Below are 25739 nucleotides of genomic sequence, written 5' to 3' on the forward strand. Positions count from 1 at the left end.
GGCGGGATCAGTTTTGTTATTTATCGCCTCGAGTTCAAATTTAAAGAACCGCTGTTTTTTTTTCTCTGTTAAACTCTCACTGTGGAAGCACCGCGAGCTAACTTCACACGGTCACCTCACTGCGTACGTAGCGAATGTCCACACGCAGGCCAGTGTGAAGCTAATGTCAACGGTTGGTTGTGATGCTAGCATTAGCTGAGGTCACATGGTCATGCTAGCATTAGCCGGTTTGTGCCGACGTCGCTTAAAAACGTAACTTTGGACGTTGTTTGTGTTTGTTTACTGAAAATAAAAGTTCCAATCCTCATCCCGTCTGTTTCCTCTCGATGTTTTCTGACTCCGTTTAGATCAGTGTGTGTGTGTGTGTGTGTGTGTGTGTGTGAGACACAGTTCTGCATCTCTTGTGATCGTTTGGTTGTAAGTTGTTATTATTTTATGTATGTACATGTAAATGTACTTGTAGATTATTATTGTAGATTATCTGGAACCTGGCACCCCCTCTTAGTGTTGCGTAATAAATAAAGTACATGGTTATGTTGTCATAAAGCCCCCCCCAGGTCAGAGTGACTGAGACCTCGAGTGTAAACACTGAAGTGACACTGAACTGATAATTAGTTCAAACAGAAGAAGAGTTTGTGAAAGTGAAATAAAGACTTTAAGAAGAAGTTTGTCTGTTTTAAGAATGTTTTAGCATGTTGGAGATTTTCTCTTTCGACCCCGTCTCATGGTCTTCTTCAGGATGAAACCATCAACGTATCATTTAAATGTTATGTGTATTTTAAACCCGACCGCAGATGAGCGGTAGATGATGGATGTTAGTCACAAGATGATTAGTGATGCATCAAGACACCAGAACTCTGAGCCCGATCTGCAGACAGACAGACAGACACTCAGGCAGACAGACAGACTCAGAGAGAGAGACAGACAGACTCAGAGAGAGAGAGAGACAGACAGACTCAGAGAGAGAGACAGACAGACTCAGAGAGAGAGACAGACAGACTCAGACAGACAGACAGACAGACACTCAGACAGAGAGACTCAGAGAGAGAGACAGACAGACAGACTCAGAGAGAGAGAGACAGACAGACTCAGAGAGAGAGACAGACAGACTCAGAGAGAGAGACAGACAGACTCAGAGAGAGAGAGACAGACAGACTCAGAGAGAGAGAGACAGACAGACTCAGACAGACAGACACTCAGACAGAGAGACTCAGAGAGAGAGACAGACAGACAGACTCAGAGAGAGAGAGAGAGACAGACAGACTCAGAGAGAGAGAGAGAGAGACAGACAGACAGACTCAGAGAGAGAGAGACAGACAGACTCAGAGAGAGAGACAGACAGACAGACTCAGAGAGAGAGAGACAGACAGACTCAGAGAGAGAGAGACAGAGAGACAGACTCAGAGAGAGAGAGAGACAGACAGACTCAGAGAGAGAGAGACAGACAGACAGACTCAGAGAGAGAGAGAGACAGACAGACTCAGAGAGAGAGACAGACAGACAGACTCAGAGAGAGAGACAGACAGACAGACAGACTCAGAGAGAGAGAGAGAGAGACAGACAGACTCAGAGAGAGAGAGAGACAGACAGACTCAGAGAGAGAGACAGACAGACAGACTCAGAGAGACAGACAGACAGACTCAGAGAGAGAGAGAGACAGACAGACTCAGAGAGAGAGAGACAGACAGACTCAGACATGTTGAGGCCGGTGTTGCTGCTGCTGTTGATTTGGACGAGCTCAGCGCTGGTCAGGTAGGAATAATACAACTTTATTAATATCAGTCATTGTTTTTATTTGCCTTAAGTTTTATTTAATTTTCTTTTACGTATTTATTTTAATTGATAAACATTTTTACATCAGTATGTCTTTTATTTCATTTTTATTTATTCTTTTTTTGTATTGAAATTTTTTTCATCTCCATTTTTATTTTATTTTATTGAGTTATTTGTTGTTTTAAGTAAGTCTTACTTAATATTTATTATAACTGTTATCTCTCCATGTTTAGAGGTATTTACCTATATGTACATCTACCTGTCATATTAACGTCAGTGTACAAACACAGTAACTTCAGAAGCCACAAAACAAGCCGATACTAAATATTTTTAAAGTTCATAAACATCCCATAAATTTAAATTGATCTCATAAATGAGTTTTATTGTCAACTCAAGTTCATGAGGGAAGTTTCAGGATTTCTTTCTTGTTCAAAGCAATAGTTGGACATTTAGCTTAGCTTAGCTTAGCTTAGCTTAGCTTAGCTTAGCTTAGCATAAAGACTGGAAGCAGAGGGAAACAGCTAGCATGGCTCTGTCTCATATAACCCAGTTGTTTTTACACTTTTTGTTCGTATTAAACAAGATAAAACATATTGAGATATAATAATAAGGCATGAGGACGTTGGATGTTTTATTGCATTTCAGATTCACATCTGATGTTTTTGTCCTCATGCACTTGTACTCTTCCGTATTATGCTAAGCTAAGCTAACTTGTATCAACTTTCTCGTCTAACTCTTAGCAAGAAAGCAAAAGAGAGTACTTCCTTAAAATGTTCAACTCTGTCTTAAGAAATTAGAAGAAAACCCTAAAACGTTTCCTCCCCAGGGTGCCGCTGAGGCGGGTGCCTTCGATTCGCTCCCAGCTGCGGGCCGACGGCCTGCTAGTGGAGTTCTTGAAGGATCACCGCCCCGACATGTTTAACCGCCGCTATGTTCAGTGCTTCCCGCCCGGCACGCCGTCACTGCGGCTCGGAAGCTCCAGCGAGAAGATCTACAACTTCATGGACGTAAGAAGTGACTGTGTCCGCATTACTGAAGTGCTCCTGAGCAACGCACGACGCCCACATCTGCTCATGGCGCCGCCGCCGGATTGGCTGGAAGACACCTATTTGTTTTTGATCAGAGTATTTGATCATGTGCACAGATTCACGCTTTGAACGTGTTGAGGAATGTATCGCTTGTTTGTATATTAGATATTATATGTAATAGAGAGGTTATTTCTTTAGTAGAAAAAATGTTAACGAGACAGAATCACTGGTGTCGTTCTCAATAACACCGCCGGACCGCGACACATGAGGAGTTTTAATTTAAAGCAGCAACCATTCATCTCTTTATTTGTCTTTTTATTTAATTTACTTTACTTATTGTTATTATCAAGTTTGAGTTGAAACCATTTAAAGCCACCGATAGTAACACCATGTAACTGTTGTGTGTGTTGTATCGTGTCCTTCCTGCTACACACTAACACGTGTCTGTTGTGTGTCAGGCTCAGTATTACGGGGAAATCTCTTTGGGGACTCCGGTGCAAAACTTCTCTGTGATTTTTGACACCGGCTCATCCGACCTCTGGGTGCCGTCAGCCTACTGCGTCAGCCAAGCCTGTGGTACGACACACACACACACACACACACACACACACACACACACACACACACACACAATATAACATGACACACACAACTACACAAGAGTTTGTATTTCTAAGATTTGTGTTTGTGGGTCAGGACAGCATGACAGAACCGATAAGAAGTTCAAGGTCTGTGTGTGTGTGTGTGTGTGTGTGTGTGTGTGTGTGTGTGTGTGTGTGTGTGTGTGTGTGTGTGTGTGTTCACAGCATTGCACAGGCGTTTCAGGGCATTTCAGTCCACCTCTTTCCATCATGACGGTCGGATATTTGGGATTCACTACGGATCAGGACACCTGATGGGAGTCATGGCCAGAGACACTCTGAAGGTCCGATATGTTTTACTCTGCTTCACTGTGTAGCCGGTGTGCTGGAGCTTAATGTTCTGTTTGACCTGCTCGTCTCTCTGCCCAGTGATCCTGATTAATGCACAAACAAATCAAATATACAGTAACCATCTCTCAAAGCTTCCTGTTAAGAGTTGCTGGAGCTGCTCATTCATCTCAGCTATCCGGGAAAGAAGGTTTAAAACACTTACAAAAGTAACTAGAAGGAAGAACTCGGAGAGCGCAGACCTTCGCCAATCTTAATGAAAGTGAATTGTGCTTTGTGTATCTGCTCTGTGATTCTGATCCGCTCCAACATGTAACGGGTTCTTCTTCGGCCCGTGCTGCACCCTTCTACCAAGTTTCATGAAAATCAGATGAGTAGATTTTCTGCAAGGTGCTGACAATAAGACAAACAAACTGAAAACAAACCTCCTTGGTGGATGTAAAGATAGAACAATTAATTTACTTGGGAGCATGTCAATGTTACCCATAAAACGTTCTTTATTGACTAAACGTTTGACATGAATTTAATTAGCCCTGGTAGCCAGACGGTTACGCTCCATTGTTTCCCATCTCCTTCGTCACTACCGACGAATGAACTTCGTTGGTCAATGAAGGCGACCATGCTAATAAAAGAATATATAAAAACATTTATTTTTCTGTACAGCATGATATGTTCACATTCATCATGTCCGGGACATTTCCAGACAGAAATGCAGATTCTGGAGATATGGAAATATAACTATGTCCAAATATAAAATTGTAATTTGTAACAAAATCAATTCAAGATTTGTTTTGAGCCCATGTAGCTGAACAAGCTGAATATGTTGTTCATAATAAAATGTTTTGTAATCAGTCATTTTCTGGTCCAGGTTGGGGGTCTGACCATACAAACACAGGAGTTTGGGGAGTCAGTCTACGAGCCCGGCTCAGCTTTTGTAATGGCGAGATTCGACGGCATTCTGGGTCTGGGTTACCCGTCCCTGGCAGAGATCCTTGGTAACACTGTTTTCGACAACATGATGGCGCAAAAGACGGTGGACGAGCCGGTGTTTTCCTTCTATCTCACCAGGTGCGATGTCCTTATTCCACACTAATGCCATCACTCACAAGTTTATCTACTTTCAAGCATTCATGCCAGTACAACCAGTTCAGGGGTTTGTTGGAGTACGGAGGGTTTCATGTTGTTCCTACCTACTTTTGGTGGGTTTCCAGGAAGTACCAATGGGATTCAGTGGATGCGAGCGGTTTCCCTGTTTCAGGAGGGTCCAAAGAGTTTAAGAGTTCCAGAGATCTCCTGAGGTTTTGAGGAGGATCCAGAGGGTATAATAAAAGGTATCCTTCAGGTTCTGAGGGGTCTAATGGTTTCCAGGAAGTTTCAGCGAGGAATCCAAGAGATCCCAGGTCCCAGGGTTCTTGAAGGATTGCAAGAATGCCGAATAATGAACTTGTTGGTAGAACATTTGGTTGAAATATTAATCTGCTGATTCTTGATACATGGTTTTAGACATTTGGTCCCAGAGAAATCCAAGAGTTACTGAGGTTTCGAGGATTTGGGGTCCATAAACAGAGAATAAATTGCAGTTTGTTGATTGGAGTGTGATTTTTGTAACTGCAGGAAAACAAGTGTCAGCAACCCGGAAGGCGAACTGTTGCTTGGCGGAACAGACGAGGCGCTGTACAGCGGACCAATCAACTGGCTTCCTGTGACTGTTAGGGGCTACTGGCAGATTAAGATGGACAGGTTGCACTCATGTTTTTAATATTGTGATTATGTGTAATTAATGAATCATAATTGTGATCTTAACCCCAATTTAAGCAAATTCCCAGAGGGGCAATAAAGGTTTCATTCAAGTTGAAGTCCTGACACGTTACTAACAAGAAGTGCTAAGTTTTCTAAATATATTTCTTGATTTTGATGACACCTTTGGCTCTTGATCACACCCAACATCCCAGCAGTATGGGTTCCCAATTAATAAATTGTGCTGTGAAGTACATGCAACAACCAGTAGATGGTTGTCCAAGCCAGATTACTAGTCATATATGTCCGACAGGGTGGAGCGGTGGAGGAGCAAGGCCAGCTAAATTAGCTGCTAACTCTAGTGTCTTTAAGTACAACCGAACGGCTTGGTAGCAACATTTTAATCACAAAGTAGCCCCGCTCTGAAGCATACCCGGTTTTATTGTCTATATTACTCTAATGGGACATAATTTACTGTGTTGAAGAAGACTTGAAACTACAGATTGAGACATAAACTCATCAGGAAAATGTTACTGAGGTAATAAATCAAGAAGTAGAAACATTTTCTCATAGACTTCTATACAATCGGACTTCTTGCAACCACTGGAGTCGCCCTCTGCTGGCCATTAGAAATAATGCAGGTTTAAGACACTTCTGCAGAGGCTTCACTTTTCATACCAGCATGTTGTCCCTTTGATGAAACAGCAGAATGTGAGGAGATTTAGTCCCATTGATAATAGAGAAGCATTTGCACACCACTCAAAACATGTGAAATGATGATCTCTTCTGTTTCAGTGTTGCGGTGCAGGGTGTGAGTTCGTTCTGTCCTCATGGTTGCCAGGCGATTATCGATACTGGAACCACCCTCATCGCCGGACCGACCAAAGACATCCTCAGCCTTCAGCAGCTGATTGGAGCCACGCCCACAACCATCGGAGAGGTTAAACTACATTTTATTTTATAATCAAAAATTTGACATTTCTGGATAGGGACTCTAAAAACAAAACTGAATACGACTTTTAATAAAATGTGTTAACATATGACATCATTTGACCGTTATCTTTGTGTGTGTTTCAGTTCATTATCGACTGTGCCAGGTTGACCAGTTTGCCCCATGTGACATTCATCCTCGGAGGAAAGGAGTACACGCTGTGTGCTGAGCACTACGTCAGGAAGGTTCGTCTTTCCGTCCGTGCTTTGCTTTCCAAACTTTGCTGCAGGGTAACCAAAGGTTTCACAGGAGTCAAAGGGTCGTAGGAAGTTGTTTCTTTTTATGCGCAAATTATATAATGAATTGTAACATTCAATGTTGACATTTTCTTCATGGACCCATGCACTTACGATGTTTATGTTTAGTGTGTTTTAATATGTTGGACCAGAGAGAAACAATCATTAATTCAGCTATATTTTTTATGGTTGACATGACAAATAAACTTGAACATAAATATACAGTGTGATACTGAAATGTCATCTTCAAAAGAGATCTCTTTCTGTCTCCAGGAGATGCTTGGCGACAGGGAGTTGTGTTTCAGTGGTTTCCAGGCCACGGACATAGTTTCCACCGAAGGCCCCCTGTGGATTCTGGGAGATGTATTTTTGACAGAGGTCTACACCATCTTCGACAGAGGACAGAACCGGGTCGGCTTTGCCTCTGCTAAGCACATAACCTAACTCTAACCCATCGGTTATCAATAGCTGACAACTGTATCAGAAATAAATACTATACAATTAAAAAGACAATAACAGCATTTTGTATTTCTTGCAAAGGCACCAACACAAATTTCACTCGTTTGCAACTAGCTAGCAACTTTGTGCTTACGCTATCCTTCAATTTCTGACCTATTTTGCAACTTTTTTGGCCCATCAAAAGTGCCCAATCATAGTCGATCCCCCAATCATATCATCTCTAGCCGTGGTGAAACCATTCTTAATTTTTGGTACAGTTTTTGGTGATTCAGCAGCATCAACACATATTGTATATTCATCACTTAAGTTTCATTTAAAAAAACAGACAAATTGTTATCACGTAAACACAAACACTCACCACAGTTCCTCTAATGGCCACCAGATGGCATCCATGAAAACCCTGACTGTATTGAAGGGAAAACCCCACAATCGTTCCACAACAGATTCAGCTCTTTGTGGTGAAGTTCAATTAATCTAATGTGTGTTGTTATTCCTCCATTAAGAAAATATTAAGGCATAAAAATGGCATTTTCTCGAATGGCTGGTGTTTCAGCCTATCAAGCTCAGCCGGGGTAGTTGCTGTTTGCTCTTCGCATCTTTGCCCAAATTGTATTATAATTATTTTGTATCTTTTGTATTCTTTGGTGTACAATCTTAGGGTTAGGGTTTGTCTCCAGTGAACAAACTCCAGGCTTCAAAACATCCCTTCAGAGGTTGGAGATTTCTAAGCAACTTTCCTCTTGTGACTTCTTTCATGTCGTTAGCAGCTCAAAGATTGGCTCTGTTTGGGTATTATGTTACCGTGTGAGTGTTTCTGATTTTTACTCCAAACTCTGCGATTAGGAGTCCTGTTTCTTGATCTCTTCACTGTTGTTGGTTCCTTTGTTCTCGTCATCCTCAGTCCCTGCCAGTCCCTGGAAGTCGTTGTCGTACTCAGCATCAGGGATCTGCAGAGTGCCACTTGGTGGTCCAGGTGATCGTCGGGATTGGAATCGAGCCAGGCCTCGTCTCCGCCTTCCCAGAGCCTTGGGGCTTGGCAGGCTTCGGACTGACGCTTTCGATGACTGCCTGGAGAACTGGAGGGAGAACTGGCGCCCCCGTGGCCGGGTTGGTGGGTGATTGGCCCAGCGGAATTCCTTGGGTCCCAGCTGGGTGGGGGAACAACAGACCAAGGAGCTGTTCCTGGAAATACAAAGAATGAGTCGGACCACAAGGGGAAGTTAATGGCAGTATAAATAGGATTGGTCAGTTGAGGTTTGAAAACGCAACATTCAAAGCTGTTATGATGCTTGCCAGCCGGTGAAACCCCAGATTCTTTTGTGGAGTTTTTCCTGTCTGCTGCAAGGACAGATGGTGGCGTATGCTGTACAGATTGTAATTTCCCCCTGAAGCTAATTTGTCATTTGTGATATTGGGCTATATTGATGACTGATTGATTCTCTCTCATTTTGGATTTGAGCTTTGTTGGCTCGGCGTTTTGCCTCGCTATATTTGCCTGTTGCGTCCCGAACACTTCTAGTGGGTCATAAGTGATGATTGAGAGGGATTATATTTGTATGACTCTAAACATTGTTTTAAAGGAATATCCTGATCATTCTGCCTTTAAAAGAGTGGAAAGGTATAAAATATGAAGGAGAAGTATATTTCCCAGTTTAAGAGCGACCGTAATTGCTAGTCATTTTAGTATTCCCATTATCTCAGCCCCATAATGGTTTCGGTATGGACAGTGTTGGACCAACAATGAGTGGAAAGTGATAACACTGAAGTACCTCGGGGTATCCAAGGCCAGTGCCTCCTCAGTGGGGGTGGGATCCAGTCCATTCTGTGGTTTTGCCGCTTCACAAATTCCAGAAGAGTCCATTAATCCAGACAAAGGTGGACTAATGACGAGCCGGGGGAAAACAGTAGAGGGCGAGCTTTCAGGGGATGGAGGGTTACTGCTGACCTCCCTTAAGGTGGACAGGGTGTCCTTGGCAGGGGAGGGTAGACCCGTGTTGTCTGGACGTGGATTGACCCTGGATGAATTGATGGACGATAAATGGATGAACTGCTATACAATCAGATACACTGACACTGAGCCACTTTGCTGCCCAATGACACACCAGCTGTAATTGAAAACGAACAAAATGGGTACTTTTAGTACTTTAAATGGAGCAAACCTGAAGTCTGGGAAGAAGCTTCCTGTTGCGTCGCTGCTGTGTCGTTTGAAGATGGGTCGAGAAAGTGGGAGGTCAGGAGGCTCCTGAACGCTCAGCAGCCGGCGGACTCGACCCAGAACCTGCAAATATCAAAATATATTAAATATTCTGTAAACATGGAAGGTTGTTCTTCCATCCACGACTCAAACAAACACATTAGGACTATGTGAAGAAGAGGAACACATGCATCCCCCAAAGCCTAACAATCCTTTTAACTATTACTTCATCACCATGTTTAGAAATGTATAATCTACATATAATGCCCAACCTTTATCATAATTTGTATCTATGTGTCATCTACATCAAGAATTACAAAGAAATGATATAAAACAACTGTTTTAGACAGAAAGGAGAACAACCTTTTACTGTTGACTCCAAAGTACTGACACCAGGAAAAAGATCATTTTGTGTCTACACCATAAGGTTCTGGGTTATTAGCCAAAAATGTGGAGTATAAAATGGTGGTAACCAAACCAAAATGTATTCATGCCTTCCTATGGCCTAATGACAGCTGTCAAGTATAATAACCGGCTTACTGATGACAAACAATCATACGGGACTAAAAACAGAAGTAACTAGAAGATTGGAGAGTGCAGACCTCCGATAAGGCTGCGCTCACGCAGTTATCCTCCCAATGATTCGGATCCACAAAATGTAATGTGTTCTTCCTTGACCCATGCTTCACTCTGCCACCACATTTCATGCAAATCAGGCTGATTGTTTTTCCATAATCCTGCTGACAAACGATCAAAGCGAACTGAAAACGTAACCTTTTTAGCGGAGGTAATAAAAAACGTTGTATTACCGACTCTTGGCGCCAAGCCAAAACAGAGTCCTGTTGCCGTGGACGATTGTTGCTAACGTCAGCCTCATCAACCTGCAGGATGTCGGAGAGTCTGGAAGAGAAATTAGACGAAAGTTTTTATTTTGCTGATCAAACTACTCTTAACCCAACGTTACTGAACCCTGGGTGGAATTACATCAAGGAGGAACAAAAGACGTATATTTCTATAATGATGATGAAGAGGATAATACATTTAGAGAACAATATATATATTATATAGCATACATGAGTATACCCTCTCTTAAACATAACACATTCAATGATTTCTTTACAAATAAGACACATTTATGTGTCTGCAACTCTCATGTATCAGTCACTAATGATATTTGCCAAAACTTTCCAGGAAAACTTGGTTTTCTTGTCAAAACTGTAAAAGGCCATGTTGCAATAATGAATACATCCTATATACAATATAACACTTGATAAATGTTTTATTGGTGCTCAGGTGAACCATCCCACTCAAACAGGTGTAATTGGTTGACAGTTGAAGTGGTACTTCCAATGTGTGATAAGTAAAATGTGTGTGTTTGTGTTGACCCCATGTCGGTGGTGGAGCCGAGGAATGAAGGGATGCAGTAGTCGGCAGCAGCCAGCGTGTACGGCGGGCGCGCCTCGCAGTCGTTCCAGTACAGGTCTTTGGTCATGTGAGGCAGGTTCATGTGCATCTCATCTACGGCCAGCAGAGACACCTGGAGGGACAGGTAAACAGGAAGTGATGACGATGAAAGTGTGGTTATTGTTTTTGAGAAACGTGCTGTGATTGGCTGCTGACCTGAAGGTTCCTGTCAATGATCCAGTTAGCTTCAAAGTCGTCATCGTCCTCCCCGAACGGGTTGATCAGCTGCTCCGCTACCTGGCGACAAGTTAAAGACCTGGAGTTCAGTCACATATTCGCATTGTTTTTAAAGATTTACATTTTCAGTGGACAGAAAGTACCAAGAGTCCGACTAAAACATGGTTTTTTTAGTCATTTCAAGCTACTGTCACATTTTGAGGCTTTCGTCAAATGGAAATGAGCGGGGTTTCATCTAATTTAACATTTATATTTAATTGATATTTTTATTTAAGATTTATTTTTGTATTTAACATTCAGATTTAACATTTATATTTATATTTTAAATTTCGATTTATATTGAACATTTATATTTATATTTAAAATGTATATATATTAATATATTTAACATTTATATTTATATTTAAAATGTATATATATTAATATATTTAACATTTATATTTATATTTAACATTTAGTTAGGTTTATTAGATTTAGATTATTTATAATTATATTTAACAGTTAATATTTAGATTTAGAGTTTACTTATAGATTTAGATGAATTCTATAAGAATGAGAAAGTGAGCTAAACATAAAAAACTAATCAGCTAGATAATTGTAACCACATTATTATATTTGATGCTCCGTATTTTCGTGGTATTTGTTGACATTAAAAGATTTATAAAATATCGCCGGCCTTATCCTGTAACTGCATCATCTGCACCTTCAGCCAGCCGGAGTAGAAGAAGAACTGCAGCAGCGTGAAGACGGGGACGTAGAGGTCGAGGTCGTGACCTTGGTAACCCCGCGCGGGGTCGAGGAACTGACGACCGATAAGACAAGCGAAGAAAAAGGTGTAGACGGCGAGGGTGACGACCTGAAGAGAGACGAGAGAGTTTGCTGTACATCCTCCGCCTCTCAGACTCAGAGCAGTAACTCAGTTACAGTAATGATGGAAGACGATCACTGATGTGATTAGATGAGCTGCATCCGTTTTAAACAAGTTATGCTGACAGATGTATATTATATATATATATTATATAACAGAGAGAGACAGGCCTGTGTGTAAACCAGCGGGATGCCGACCCAGTCGTAGCCGAAGAGAGTCGCACACCAAGTCCTGAACACATTCATCTCCTGAAGACACAAACAGTCAATGTGATGAAAAGCTGAACGTCATTATAATGACAAACTCGCTCTAAATAATGAGTTAATATCTGTAAATAATGAGTTAATATCTCTAAATAACGACTTAATATCTCTAAATAATGACTTAATATCTGTAAATAATGAGTTATAATGGGTTAATATATGTAAATAATGAGTTAATATCTGTAAATAATGACTTAATATATGTAAATAATGACTTAATATCTGTAAATAATGACTTAATATCTGTAAATAATGACTTAATATCTCTAAATAATGACTTAATATCTTTAAATAATGACTTAATATCTTTAAATAATGAGTTAATATCTTTAAATAACGACTTAATATCTCATTCATTACATTACATTTAGCTGACGCTTTTGTCCAAAGCGACTTACACAAAGTGCAAACGATCATGAGGATCTGTAAATAAGAAGTTTTGCTCTCGTTGTTTCTTTTACTCGGGGTAGTGAGTATCCACAGTTATCAGTTTGGCAGCCGAACACATCAGTTAGTAGGTCAGCAGGCTGACAGGACAAACAGTCCTGTGGAGTAACGCTGGGTGTCACTTTACCTACATGTCAGTTTATATAATCACACACAGGGATTCACCGTCTCATGTGGCATTAGAGGTGCGGCTGCTGAAGGGCTGTTTCTCTTTGACAGGATATATTTGTAACCTAATGACAGGTCCGTGATTTATTCTTGTGTTAATATCACAGCAAAGACCCAAAGCACCAGTGGAAGAAAGTACATTTACTCAAGTACTCTACTCACAATGTTGAGGTACTTGTACTTTACTTGAGTATTTCCATTTACTGCTACTTTATACTTCAGTACATCTCAGAGGTACATATTCTACTTTTGACTTTAGTTCCTTGTCACAGTTCTTCCTCCTCTACAACCTTAAACAGCAGCATGCCGAAGTTTTAAATAAAGTCCAGTGAGTCCAGAAAATGTGTTTAAAATGTTTGATAATTATGTGAAAGATTTAAATAATTATGGGAATATTTTTAGAAAAATAAGTGAAAAAAAGTGATGATCTTATAGAATCTGATGCATCGTGTAAATTAAACTACCAACAAGATGTAAAGGAGGGAAACATCTGCAGCAGGAACATGCTGAAATAAATCATGAACATCTTACTTTAATTTATTTTACTATGATTATTTTATTTTTTTAAATGTTATAAGTATAATTAAAATGTCTGGGGTTACCTTGAGGATGTTCTGCAGGTCGATGCTGTCCTTGATTCGTCCTTCCTGTCGAGCTTTAGACGCCAAGTTGGAGAACCAGACGACGGGGATCCAGTACTTCAGGTGAGGAGAGCGGATATTCTCAAACACCTTCCGCTCCTCTGGAGTCATAAAACCTGCAGGGGGCAGAAAACACTTATTATCTGATGTTTCTGTTACATTAATGTGTGTGTTACATGTTCCTGTTACATTAATGTGTGTGTTACATGTTCCTGTTGCATTAATGTGTGTGTTACATGTTCCCGTTACATTAATGTGTGTGTTACATGTTCCTGTTGCATTAATGTGTGTGTTACATGTTCCTGTTACATTAATGTGTGTGTTACATGTTCCCGTTACATTAATGTGTGTGTTACATGTTCCTGTTACATTAATGTGTGTGTTACATGTTCCTGTTGCATTAATGTGTGTGTTACATGTTCCTGTTACATTAATGTGTGTGTTACATGTTCCTGTTACATTAATGTGTGTGTTACATGTTCCTGTTACATTAATGTGTGTGTTACATGTTCCTGTTGCATTAATGTGTGTGTTACATGTTCCTGTTACATTAATGTGTGTGTTACATGTTCCTGTTACATTAATGTGTGTGTTACATGTTCCTGCTACATTAATGTGTGTGTTACATGTTCATGTTACATTAATGTGTGTTACATGTTCCTGTTACATTAATGTGTGTGTTACATGTTCCTGTTACATTAATGTGTGTGTTACATGTTCCTGTTACATTAATGTGTGTGTTACATGTTCCTGTTACATTAATGTGTGTGTTACATGTTCCTGTTACATTAATGTGTGTGTTACATGTTCCTGTTGCATTAATGTGTGTGTTACATGTTCCTGTTACATTAATGTGTGTTACATGTTCCTGTTGCATTAATGTGTGTGTTACATGTTCCTGTTACATTAATGTGTGTGTTACATGTTCCTGTTACATTAATGTGTGTGTTACATGTTCCTGTTGCATTAATGTGTGTGTTACATGTTCCTGTTACATTAATGTGTGTGTTACATGTTCCTGTTACATTAATGTGTGTGTTACATTGATGTGTGTGTTACATTAATGTGTGTGTTACATTGATGTGTGTGTTACATTAATGTGTGTGTTACATGTTCCTGTTGCATTAGTGTGTGTGTTACATGTTCCCGTTACATTAATGTGTGTGTTACATGTTCCCGTTACATTAATGTGTGTGTTACATGTTCCTGTTACATTAATGTGTGTGTTACATTGATGTGTGTGTTACATTAATGTGTGTGTTACATTAATGTGTGTGTTACATTGATGTGTGTGTTACATTAATGTGTGTGTTACATTAATGTGTGTGTTACATTAATGTGTGTGTTACATTGATGTGTGTGTTACATTAATGTGTGTGTTACATTAATGTGTGTGTTACATTAATGTGTGTGTTACATTGATGTGTGTGTTACATTAATGTGTGTGTTACATTAATGTGTGTGTTACATTGATGTGTGTGTTACATAATGGTGTTACATTAATGTGTGTGTTACATTAATGTGGGTGTGTGTTACATTAATGTGTGTGTTACATTAATGTGTGTGTTACATTAATGTGTGTGTTACATTGATGTGTGTGTTACATTAATGTGTGTGTTACATTAATGTGTGTGTTACATTGATGTGTGTGTTACATTAATGTGTGTGTTACATTACTGTGTGTGTTACATTGATGTGTGTGTTACATGTTCCTGCTACATTAATGTGTGTGTTACATGTTCCTGTTACATTAATGTGTGTTACATGTTCCTGTTGCATTAATGTGTGTGTTACATGTTCCTGTTACATTAATGTGTGTGTTACATGTTCCTGTTGCATTAATGTGTGTGTTACATGTTCCTGTTACATTAATGTGTGTGTTACATGTTCCTGTTACATTAATGTGTGTGTTACATTGATGTGTGTGTTACATTAATGTGTGTGTTACATTGATGTGTGTGTTACATTAATGTGTGTGTTACATGTTCCTGTTGCATTAGTGTGTGTGTTACATGTTCCCGTTACATTAATGTGTGTGTTACATGTTCCCGTTACATTAATGTGTGTGTTACATGTTCCTGTTACATTAATGTGTGTGTTACATGTTCCTGCTACATTAATGTGTGTGTTACATGTTCCTGTTACATTAATGTGTGTGTTACATTAATGTGTGTGTTACATTAATGTGTGTGTTACATTGATGTGTGTGTTACATTAATGTGTGTGTTACATTAATGTGTGTGTTACATTAATGTGTGTGTTACATTGATGTGTGTGTTACATTAATGTGTGTGTTACATTAATGTGTGTGTTACATTGATGTGTGTGTTACATTAATGTGTGTGTTACATTAATGTGTGTGTTACATTGATGTGTGTGTTACATTAATGTGTGTGTTACATTAATGTGTGTGTTACATTGATGTGTGTGTTACATTAATGTGTGTGTTACATTAATGTGTGTGTTACATTAATGTGTGTGTTACATTGATGTGTGTGTTACATTAATGTGTGTGTTACATTAATGTGTGTGTTACATTAATGTGTGTGTTACATTGATGTGTGTGTTACATTAATGTGTGTGTTACATTAATGTGTGTGTTACATTGATGTGTGTGTTACATTAATGTGTGTGTTACATTAATGTGTGTGTTACATTGATGTGTGCAGTATTTTGTCCTGTTTGAATCACGTGTCTCTAAAAAGTCAACTTTTCATGAGTTTCTCAGAAAAACAATGAAAAAGGATTTTGTTGCAAAAGTAGAAACCTTGAGCTAATATTCCCGAATCTTCTTCTTGGCTCTGTCATCTCACTTTTACCACGTTAGCTTTTTGGAGATCTTACACACACAGACAGACTTTGTTGTGTTGCAGTCTGAGTGCTTTGACTCTACACAACGCATGAAGAACGACACCGCTCATCATCTCTCTCAGTCCTGCTTTAATTGGCCCATAACGAGCCATTAACTGGGTCGAATCAGACGCTGACAGGAAGGAAGAAGAGCAGCCGAGAACGAGCGGAATCTGACCTTTATTTCATTTCAGTTACACACAAAACATAAATATATAAATGCTGTATGCGTCGGACAAATACTGGATACTGTAGCTGCACAATAAAGGGCTGTTTTAGGCCGACACGTAAATAAGACAAAAAGCCAACGGGACTTTTCATTGGATTATTGAAAATAAACTCTGTGTGATAATCTTCACAAAAGACATTTTTATGAGCATAAATGCCATCGGCAGAAGTAAAAAGCGAACGTTAAAGGTTATAAACGAACTATAAAATTCACCACTTGAGTATTTACTGACGTATTTTATGTCATAGAAAATGTGAAAATGGCTGAAGCTTGTGTGAACCACAGACTTTATACAAATACTAAACTCATTCCTGCATCTGTAATAATGTTTCCAGATTAGTAACTAAATATTTTACCAATCGAACAGGAAACTGTTCACACACCCAAACCCTCTCACCTGCCTCGACCACGTGGTCCATGGTGGGGAAGCGTTTGCAGACGGCGGTGCTGACGGAGCGGAAGATGAGCAGCGACGTCAGGTTAACGTAACGCACTAACGTCCGGCGCAGCAGGCGGCCATATTCGTCTTTACCCTGAACACAGCTGGAGGAGGCAGAGGAAACAGGAGTATGAATCATGCACTCTGCAGGGAGGAGCTACCGACTTTGCTGGAAGCATCAATTCTTTAGATTGCTAAGCATCGTCTCGTCAGCGTTCTCACTCCAAACATGTCAATCGTCTCTAGTGACCGTCGTAAGGTGATGTCGTATAAAGAGCCACAAAGTCCACGTGTGGAGGTCGGGGTCGAGGATAGGATAAAAAAAACACAGGACTTTCACCCCGAAGGACACATGTCCCGTGTCCGTTGACTTATTTTAAGTTACGTACGTAAATTAACTTATTTTACGTACGAAATCTAAAAAATGACGTAACAAACACATATTTTTACCCCAAATTATGATCTTTCCCTGAACCTAACCAGGTAGTTTACGACGTGTCGAAGTTTATCGGAAACTTAAAGAAAGGTAAAGTACTTAATTTACGTACGTAACAAGAATTACGTAACAAAAACATACTTAACTTAACGTTTTGTTTTAATTCACAACGTTAACCACGTGTTGAACGCTACACGTTGAAAAACGTTGCTAAAGGATCGAACTGGGAATGACAACGTTGTAGAGATTATCTGCGTTTAAATCAGGAAAGCAACCGATGGTGTTTCCCTGATTTTGCCGTCACGCCTGACTCGTAACAAAAAGAGAAGGGAAGAAAGTTTTAAACACGCACTCGTGCAGGTCGAGGCAATCTTCATTGTGACTGATGACCCCGACGAACAACGCCCCGTTCACCATCACTACAAAAGCCATTCTGGCCGAACACACAGAATGTGAATAACTGAAGATGTTTGTTTCTTACAGTTTGTACCTGGAGATGAGGAACATGAGGCGGTCCGGCCACGGCAGATTAACAAACTGATTCCACCATCGATTCACCACCAGAGTCACGTAGAAACCTGAAACACGTGAATATTAGTTTAGTTCAAGTTAAAGCCATATAAATACAACTTAATGAGTTATGCTCAAATATTACACTTTCGATTTCAAGTGTACATCATCATTTTAATAAAGTCCCCTGTTGTTCCATATAATAGTAACGCGTCTATTTCTATCTGCGTTTTTATTGCACAGTATCGGAAACTCACTGAGAACCAACAGCAGCAGAAACAACATGTTCTCTGGATCAGAGGTCAGACACTCAAACACTTCCTGCTTTTAGTCTTTCTGTTAATGATCTGTTTCCATTAGCACGCTAATGAGGCAACACAATACCTGTCTGTCTGCCTGTCGCCCTCTCTGTCTCTTTCTGCTGTCTGCCTGTCTCTCTGTCTGTCTCTCTCTCTCTCTGCCTGCCTGTCTGTCTGTCTCTCTCTCTGTCTCTCTGCCTGCATGTCTGTCTCTCTCTCTGCCTGCCTGTCTGTCTCTCTCTGTCTCTGCCTTCCTGTCTGTCTGTCTCTCTCTGTCTCTCAGCCTGCATGTCTGTCTCTCTCTCTGCCTGCCTGTCTGTCTCTCTCTGTCTCTTTCTGCTGTCTGCCTGTCTCTCTGCCTGTCTGTCTTTCTCTGTCTCTCTGTCTGTCTGTCTTTCTCTGTCTCTCTGCCTGCCTGTCTCTCTCTCTGCCTGTCTGTCTCTCTCTCTCTCTCTCTCTCTCTCTCTCTCTGCCTGTCTGTCTCTCTCTGCCTGCCTGCCTGTCTGTCTCTCCTAACCCTACAGCTGTTCTTTACTCTTCATTATATTTAAATAATATTTTGAAGGTTATTTTTCTTTTGTGCTTTTAAATTTGAATCTTTTCTGTGAAAAATCAATAAAGTCTGTTTTTAAAAAGGTCAAAAATTAAAAATGAATTAATCTCAACAACAAACGTGTTCTTCCAGTTCCTCTGAATAATAATAATAAAAATAATAATAATAATAATAATAATAATAATAATAATAATAATAATAATAATAATAATAATAATAATAATAATAATAATAATAATAATAATAATAATAATAATAATAATAATAATAATAATAATAATAATAATAAAATAATAATAATAATAATAATAATAATAATAATAATAATAATAATAATAATAATAATAATAATAATAATGATAATAATAATAATAATAATAATAATAATAATAATAATAATAATAATAATAATAATAATAATAATAATAATAACACACATCTGTCAGTCCTTGAATTTGACGTGAACCACAATGAAGAAACATCTTTTATATTTATGTCATCGTTTGTTGAGCAGGTAACGTTTCACTGCAGACGTTCCTTCATGAACACCAGCGGTGAAGCTACAGCGTGGCTCCTGAGATGTTTCAGTCCTAAAGAGCGAGGTATGAGCGTCGTGAGCGGGAAGACGTACCGAGGACGAAGGTGACGGGGATCTGCTCCGCGTATTTATCACAGTACATGGAAAGTTTCTCGAACAACCTCTTCTGTGGGTCTGAGAGGACGAGCCTGCAGCACAGAACACACACCTACTTTACACTTAATGACACTTCAACTGAACAGGGCTGCACACACACTGCACACACACTCTGCACACACACGCTGCACACACACTGCACACACACGCTGCACACACACGCTGCACACACACGCTGCACACACACGCTGCACACACACGCTGCACACACACTGCACCTGCACACACACGCTGCACACACACGCTGCACACACACGCTGCACACACACACGCTGCACACACACGCTGCACACACACGCTGCACCTGCACACACACGCTGCACACACACGCTGCACCTGCACACACAAGCTGCACACACACGCTGCACACACACGCTGCACCTGCACACACACGCTGCACACACACGCTGCACCTGCACACACACGCTACACACACATGGAACATATACAGATTTAAATTACAATGAAACTCATTAGTCTGTCACGCTGACAGTTCAAAGGCTTTCGGAAATCACAAACATTTTATTTTCCTTTTTTGCAAAATAAGTGCAATAACTAACGATACACATGAACAGGAAACACTGTAGCCGGAGAACAGGTAAATAATTAACACGAAACAGAAGATTCAGCAGTTCAGACTCATGAGACACTTCGTCTGTAGCCGAACGCTCGCTTCTTCTTCTGCATCTACGCTTACAAATCCTGAAGCTGGTGTTTGTATGTTATTTTACTTTTTCTCCACAACCATCAGGCGACCCCAAGCAATGTTCCAGCGAGCCCTTTGGGGGTCCCGACCCCGGGGTTGAGAACCACTGTGTCAGTGGATACAGTGGTTGGGATTTGATGACAAAAGAAAACGTAGAATATCACCAGACTGTGTGTGTGTGTGTGTGTGTGTGTGTGTGTGTGTGTGTGTGAGACCTGTACACGACGCTCAGCACGCTGTAGAGCAGGACGAACAGGATGAACTCTCGGTACAGCAGCTTGTAGATGCTTCCCCTCCAACGCAGCAGCAGCCGGTGGAAACTGAAGAAGGAGGCGTTGGCGACTTTACTGGAATATGTGACGGTCATCCTGAGACCCCCTGACACACAGACAGGCAGACAGGCAGACAGACAGACAGGCAGACAGACAGGCAGGCAGACAGACAGACAGACAGACAGACAGACAGGCAGACAGACAGACAGACAGGCAGACAGACAGGCAGGCAGACAGACAGACAGGCAGGCAGACAGGCAGACAGGCAGACAGACAGACAGACAGACAGACAGTCTCTCATTACATTACAGCTGCTGTTATGAATCTAAAGAATAATTAAGTTGTTATTTTCAAAGTATTTTACTCACAGAAAACTCACAGACGTCTTTGTCTCTCCTCAGCGATGCTTCTTCTTCCCCGATTTGTTTTTGCCAAATGCAAACCGACCACTCACCCCCCCCCCCCTCTCTCTCTGATGCGCTCTCTTTCTCCCACCATGATGCTGTCCAGTTGCCCAGTAATGCCAGGCAGCACACACACACACACACACACACGCACACACACACGCACACGCACACATCCAGAGTTGTATTGATGAGCCGGCGAGCTAAATGTAGTCATGTTTCAACTGTGTGTGTGTGTTTGTGTGTTTGTGTGTGTGTTGGCATAGATGTAAGAGGAGGTAAACATGTATAAACAGAACGCTGGGTGACAACGTGCAGTCATACCAGTTAATGTCAGAGATAAACCGACCAATCACAGACACAGGAGCATGAATTAAGAGCAGCTGTAAAGGTAATAATGTTTAACAGATATCAGCAGGACACTTCTCCAGTTCATTCCTGACATCAACACAATAATATTTTGTATTACTAGTTTTCTGAAATGTTATGTTAAAATATGCAAATTATGCATTATCTTATTACATTTATGCTAATTTGCTACATTTCCAGATATAAAAGTGAAGTTTGGATGAAGCAGGTTCAAAGTCAAAGGATTTTACAGAGGGGATTTTAGATATCTCTTTCTTTTCAACATGAAAATAAACCAAGAAACAAAAGAAATACACAATAAATAATTCAGTGCTATTGCATAATTAAACCACGTGTGTTTGATGCTCAAAAGATAGATTTTAGGTGGAGTTATCCTTTAGGTCAGCCATGATGGCTGCTGTTACTTTTAGTGCAGCAGAAATTGAGCGGAGTGAGATGTCTTCTTTTTTACAGTGTGTCCTCTGCGCAGACGTAGATCGTCTCTGACAGCGTTAAGGAGGATCATTCATGAGGAGGACCCCCCTGTAAAAATGTGGCTCCCCAAAAAATAATAACAACACAAATAAAAAACAAAAGAAAGAACTAAATAATAAAAATAACTCAATTAAATTGACATAAAAATAAACCAAGAAATACAAAATCATAATGAATATAGAAAGATATAAATACAATGAAAAATAACATAAACGTATACTTATTTTTTATGCATATTAATAAATAATTAATAAGAGAGATATTGCATGAGTAAATCACGTGTGTTTGAAAAGATACATTTTAGGTGGAGTATTCCTTTAAGTCAGCCATGACGGCTGCTGTCACTTTAAGTGCGGAGTGAGACGTCTTCGTTTCTTTTACAGTGTGTCCTCTGCGCAGACGTAGATCGTCTCTAAGATAGAGGAGGAAAACTATCCGTGAGGAGGACCCCCTGTAGAAATGTGGCTCCCCCGTCACACAGCACTGCTCTGCGGTCAGTTTGGAGGCTTCTCCCGGCTTCCTCCGTGTGTAGTCGGCCGCTCTCAGACCGCTGCTGCTCCGCCCCCGAGGAGGTTTTTCGCGGCAAAATCAAGTGTGGACACACCGACAGACAGTGACACCGAGAACAGGTGAAACTACAAACTTTACTTCTTACATGGTTAGTTTGTACTCATGTGAGTCACTGTTTGTGATGGCAGTTAGCTGTGCGCCATGTTTAATGCGAGTTCAGAAGCTGTTAGCTTTAATGTGTTGATGTGATGCTGGAGAGTTAGCTGTCAGCTAATGATGTAGCTAACTAGCTGTTAGCTTTAATGTGTTGATGTGATGCTGGAGAGTTAGCTGTCAGCTAATGATGTAGCTAACTAGCTGTTAGCTTTAATGTGTTGAAGTGATGCTGGAGAGTTAGCTGTCAGCTAATGATGTAGCTAACTAGCTGTTAGCTTTAATGTGTTGATGTGATGCTGGAGAGTTAGCTGTCAGCTAATGATGTAGCTAACTAGCTGTTATTAATGTTTATGCTAACGCTAGGTAAAAGTACTAATACTACAGTGTACAAATACTCTGTTACAGCTAAAAGTACTGCATTAAAAATGATATGAAGCAAAAGTAATCAAGTACTGTACTTACAGGTTTGAGATACTTTACTTGAGTAATGTTATTTCTATTTTATGCTACTTTATACTTCTACTCCACTCAGAGGGAGATATTGTGTATTTTACTCCACTACACTTATTTTACAACTTTAGATACTTTACAGTACAATACAATACAATCAATAATAAATGTATTATTATTATAGATAAAACTACCCAACAGTATATAAAGTAATTACAATAAACTCCACCTTTACCAGCTGCAACATTATATAATAATAAATAATTAAATACATTACAAAATAATTAAATACTATTAAAAATAATAATATTAATGCATCAATAATTATAATACAGTAATATAATTGTTTTTGAAAAGGGCCATTCTGCATAATGAGTACTTTTATTTTTGTTAGTTATATTATATTTTGATGCTTCACTTTGTACGTGTGAATTAAACTTTCAAAGTTTGTAAAGATATTAGCTGATTATTGCCGGCTGTAATGTGTAATGTCTTTTGACTCTAATACGTTTGCACTTTTATTTATTTTGCATGCAGTATGTTTACACTGTGGTATTACTGCTTTTACTTTAAAGATCTGAATACTTCTTCCTTCACCGGTACTCATGATGCAGAATGGCCCATTTCAGAATAATATATATTATATTATTGTTGATGCATTAATGAGTTCATCACTTTAAAGTTTCAGCAGGCAAAGGTGGATTTTAATTCAATGATGTCCTGCTGGGATCAAGTTTTATCTTAACTTTTAATAAATAAATAAAAAGTTTTAATCACCTCTCTGACTTCCTGTTCTCCCTCTGTTCTGCACATGCTCAGTAGAAACATGCCGTCCAACGTGGAGATAAAAGCCAAAGTGAGCGACCCGACACAGTTTGCCAAGAAGGCTGCCAAGCTCAGCCAATCAGAGGGCACGATCATCAGACAGCACGACACGTTCTTCAACTGCAGCCAAGGACGACTAAAGCTGCGGGACTTCATGGTGTGTGTGTGTGTGTGTGTGTGTGTGTGTGTGTGTGTGTGTGTGTGTGTGTGTGAGATAAAAAAGAAAGCTAAAAACGAAACACAGTTATTAGAAATTAGAAATACAATTGATAAAAATAGATAAATAATCATAATATAAAAACATTAAGTGACTGAATAGAAATGACATAAGATACAAACTCATGTTGTAGCAGGTATAAAACCGTCTCACTGTTTTTTGTTTGTTAGAACGAGTCCGGTCAGCTGATCTTCTACGAGCGTCCGGACACCGATGGACCCAAACTCTCCCGTTACTCCATCAGTCCAACCAGCGACCCGCCCAGCCTCCGGGTAAAACACCACAAGTGTTTCTGCAATTATATATACCGCTATCTATTAAGGTTAATAACTGTGTGTGTGTGTGTGTGTGTGTGTGTGTGTGTGTGTGTGTGTGTGTGTGTGTGTGTGTGTGTGTGTGTGTGTGTGTGTGTGTGTGTAGACTGTGCTGTCAGACGCCCTCGGGGTTAAAGGTGAGGTGCGGAAGGAGCGACTGCTGTTTCTGATTGGTCAGACCAGAGTTCACCTGGACGCAGTGGAGGGACTGGGAAACTACATGGAGCTGGAGGTACACACACACACACACACACACACACACACACACACACGTAAGTCCTTCACAAAGCAGAAATATATATATTTTGGTTTCACCTCTTAAATGCGACGATTTGCTGCTTTCCTTTATATTTTATAATTATACATTGAATATTATTTATTTTAAGACGGCTAAACACTTTGTGTTTTCACAGGCTTAAATATTATAGTCTGTATATATTAAGTTTAAATGTCTTTTTATTTTACATTCAAAGCTTCTATTGAGGTTTCTAATGAAGACGTATTTCACAACATCATAAAGTTATTCATCAGATTAAATCACTTACTGTTTTATATTTGTTTATTTCATCAACCTGTAAATATATATATTTACTAATATTTAAAAAAATGACAATACTTCTTGTTAATGGGAATAAAATAATATGATATAAACCTCTCGTGACGCCTTCTTGTTGCAAGTCCAGTTTGACGTCGGACGCAGAGTTTTTGCGCTGTAAAGGAAGTCATCAATAAAAGTAATTTATAATTCTGATGCATCGGACATTTGAAAGCGGTTCTCGATGATCGTCTGCACGACACTTTGTGTTGTTGACGTATTTGAAAGTGGAGCAGAAAGAAAAACAACAAGTGCGAGTGAAAGTAAAGAGATCGACTGAATACAGTGTGTGTGTGTGTTGTTGTGTGTGTGTGTGTGTGTGTGTGTGTGTGTGTGTGTGTGTGTGTGTGTGTGTGTGTGTGTGTGTGTGTGTGTGTGTGTGTGTGTGTGTGTGTGTGTGTGTGTGTGTGTGTGTGTGTGTGTGTGTTGTGTTTCAGGTGGTGATGCGTCCAGAGCAGACTGTTGAAGACGGACAGCAGGTTGGTCTGAACTTTAGAAATGAATCAGAAAGTTCTGAATGTATGCCGCTGCAGAACGTGCAGGTCGTGTTGGATAATAAATATACTAAAATGTGATTAAAATGATAATAATCTAATGTTTTAATTTGATCTACTGCGTCAATTCCTTTTCGGTCTTTTCCAAATGTCTCCTGCGTCGGCTGCGATTAAAGAATCTGCACCAGATATTTCAGGATGTGCATCACACGAATAACAGAAACACTAACTTTGTGTTTTCAAACAGTTTTATTTGATCTGTTTTGTGTATTCGTTATAAAGGTGGCCGAGGGTCTGATGGAGAAGCTCGGTGTTTCCCAGGAGAGTCTGGTGACGGGGGCGTACGTGGATCTGTTACTGAAGGGACACAAAGAGACTTAAAACAAACGCACCTCTGGAGACAGAGAGCCGGAGACTAATCAGAATAAAACACAGAGATCAGTATTGTAACAGTGAGTATAACAGAACAGTGACTGTTTACATCTTGTTGCACTAATAATAATAATGAACCTGATATTAACTTTGTATTTAGGTTTTTGACTTTTCTAAATAAATGAACTGAAACTGG

General features: G+C 39.9%; 4 protein-coding genes across 9 annotated transcripts in view; 3 read left to right on the forward strand and 1 right to left on the reverse strand.

Moving 5' to 3' along the window:
* The window catches only part of LOC115006028 (T-complex protein 1 subunit beta), a 7687-nt gene extending 7380 nt beyond the window's left edge, over positions 1 to 307 (forward strand). The window contains exon 16 of the mRNA XM_029428044.1: positions 1 to 307. This exon is cut by the window's left edge and continues 53 nt beyond it. The gene's annotated coding sequence lies outside the window, so the exon portion shown is untranslated.
* A 1389-nt stretch (positions 308 to 1696) lies between these two features.
* On the forward strand, positions 1697 to 7138 carry LOC115005988 (cathepsin E-like). Its single transcript, XM_029427993.1, has 9 exons — positions 1697 to 1752; positions 2600 to 2780; positions 3260 to 3377; positions 3608 to 3726; positions 4599 to 4798; positions 5345 to 5470; positions 6263 to 6407; positions 6545 to 6643; positions 6968 to 7138. The coding sequence occupies exons 1-9, from the start codon at positions 1697 to 1699 to the stop codon at positions 7136 to 7138; spliced, it is 1215 nt and encodes a 404-aa protein (XP_029283853.1).
* LOC115006021 (bestrophin-3) lies at positions 6745 to 20787 on the reverse strand. Of its 3 annotated transcripts, none has more exons than XM_029428030.1 (14): positions 20732 to 20787; positions 20307 to 20469; positions 19323 to 19417; positions 17820 to 17907; positions 16852 to 16997; positions 13337 to 13491; positions 12027 to 12104; positions 11692 to 11844; positions 10968 to 11048; positions 10733 to 10884; positions 10157 to 10247; positions 9313 to 9431; positions 8923 to 9168; positions 6745 to 8335 (listed from the first exon to the last, which is right to left on the reverse strand). In XM_029428030.1, exons 2-14 carry the CDS (start codon positions 20456 to 20458, stop codon positions 7993 to 7995), a joined length of 1899 nt encoding a protein of 632 aa, XP_029283890.1. In that variant the 5' UTR covers positions 20459 to 20469; positions 20732 to 20787; the 3' UTR covers positions 6745 to 7992. The 3 variants fall into 3 exon arrangements, with proteins under 3 accessions (XP_029283890.1, XP_029283889.1, XP_029283891.1); XM_029428029.1 differs by having other exon boundaries at positions 17811 to 17907; XM_029428031.1 differs by lacking the exons at positions 20307 to 20469; positions 20732 to 20787 and having other exon boundaries at positions 17811 to 17907; positions 19323 to 19431.
* Positions 20788 to 21988: 1201 nt separating this feature from the next.
* On the forward strand, positions 21989 to 25739 carry LOC115006017 (uncharacterized). 4 transcript variants are annotated; one of them, XM_029428023.1, is made up of 6 exons: positions 21989 to 22239; positions 23549 to 23708; positions 23939 to 24040; positions 24189 to 24314; positions 25115 to 25156; positions 25454 to 25739. In XM_029428023.1, exons 1-6 carry the CDS (start codon positions 22070 to 22072, stop codon positions 25550 to 25552), a joined length of 699 nt encoding a protein of 232 aa, XP_029283883.1. In that variant the 5' UTR covers positions 21989 to 22069; the 3' UTR covers positions 25553 to 25739. The 4 variants fall into 4 exon arrangements, with proteins under 4 accessions (XP_029283883.1, XP_029283882.1, XP_029283884.1 ...); XM_029428022.1 differs by having other exon boundaries at positions 21991 to 22239; positions 23546 to 23708; XM_029428024.1 differs by having other exon boundaries at positions 22136 to 22268; positions 23546 to 23708.

This window comes from Cottoperca gobio, unplaced genomic scaffold, assembly GCF_900634415.1.
Source record: "Cottoperca gobio unplaced genomic scaffold, fCotGob3.1 fCotGob3_42arrow_ctg1, whole genome shotgun sequence".
Lineage (NCBI taxonomy): Eukaryota > Metazoa > Chordata > Actinopteri > Perciformes > Bovichtidae > Cottoperca > Cottoperca gobio.

Coding starts and splice junctions, on each gene's coding strand:
- LOC115005988 (XM_029427993.1), top strand. CDS start 1,697: ATGTTGAGGCCGGTGTTGCTGCTGCTGTTGATTTGGACGAGCTCAGCG. Junction 3,727..4,598: donor TGGCCAGAGACACTCTGAAG/GTCCGATATGTT, acceptor TTTCTGGTCCAG/GTTGGGGGTCTGACCATACA. Junction 6,408..6,544: donor CGCCCACAACCATCGGAGAG/GTTAAACTACAT, acceptor TGTGTGTTTCAG/TTCATTATCGACTGTGCCAG.
- LOC115006021 (XM_029428029.1), bottom strand. CDS start 20,458: ATGACCGTCACATATTCCAGTAAAGTCGCCAACGCCTCCTTCTTCAGT. Junction 19,418..20,306: donor GTGCTGAGCGTCGTGTACAG/GTCTCACACACA, acceptor TCTGTGCTGCAG/GCTCGTCCTCTCAGACCCAC. Junction 13,492..16,851: donor GGACCACGTGGTCGAGGCAG/GTGAGAGGGTTT, acceptor TGCCCCCTGCAG/GTTTTATGACTCCAGAGGAG.
- LOC115006017 (XM_029428022.1), top strand. CDS start 22,070: ATGTGGCTCCCCCGTCACACAGCACTGCTCTGCGGTCAGTTTGGAGGC. Junction 22,240..23,545: donor GACAGTGACACCGAGAACAG/GTGAAACTACAA, acceptor GCACATGCTCAG/TAGAAACATGCCGTCCAACG. Junction 24,041..24,188: donor GCGACCCGCCCAGCCTCCGG/GTAAAACACCAC, acceptor GTGTGTGTGTAG/ACTGTGCTGTCAGACGCCCT.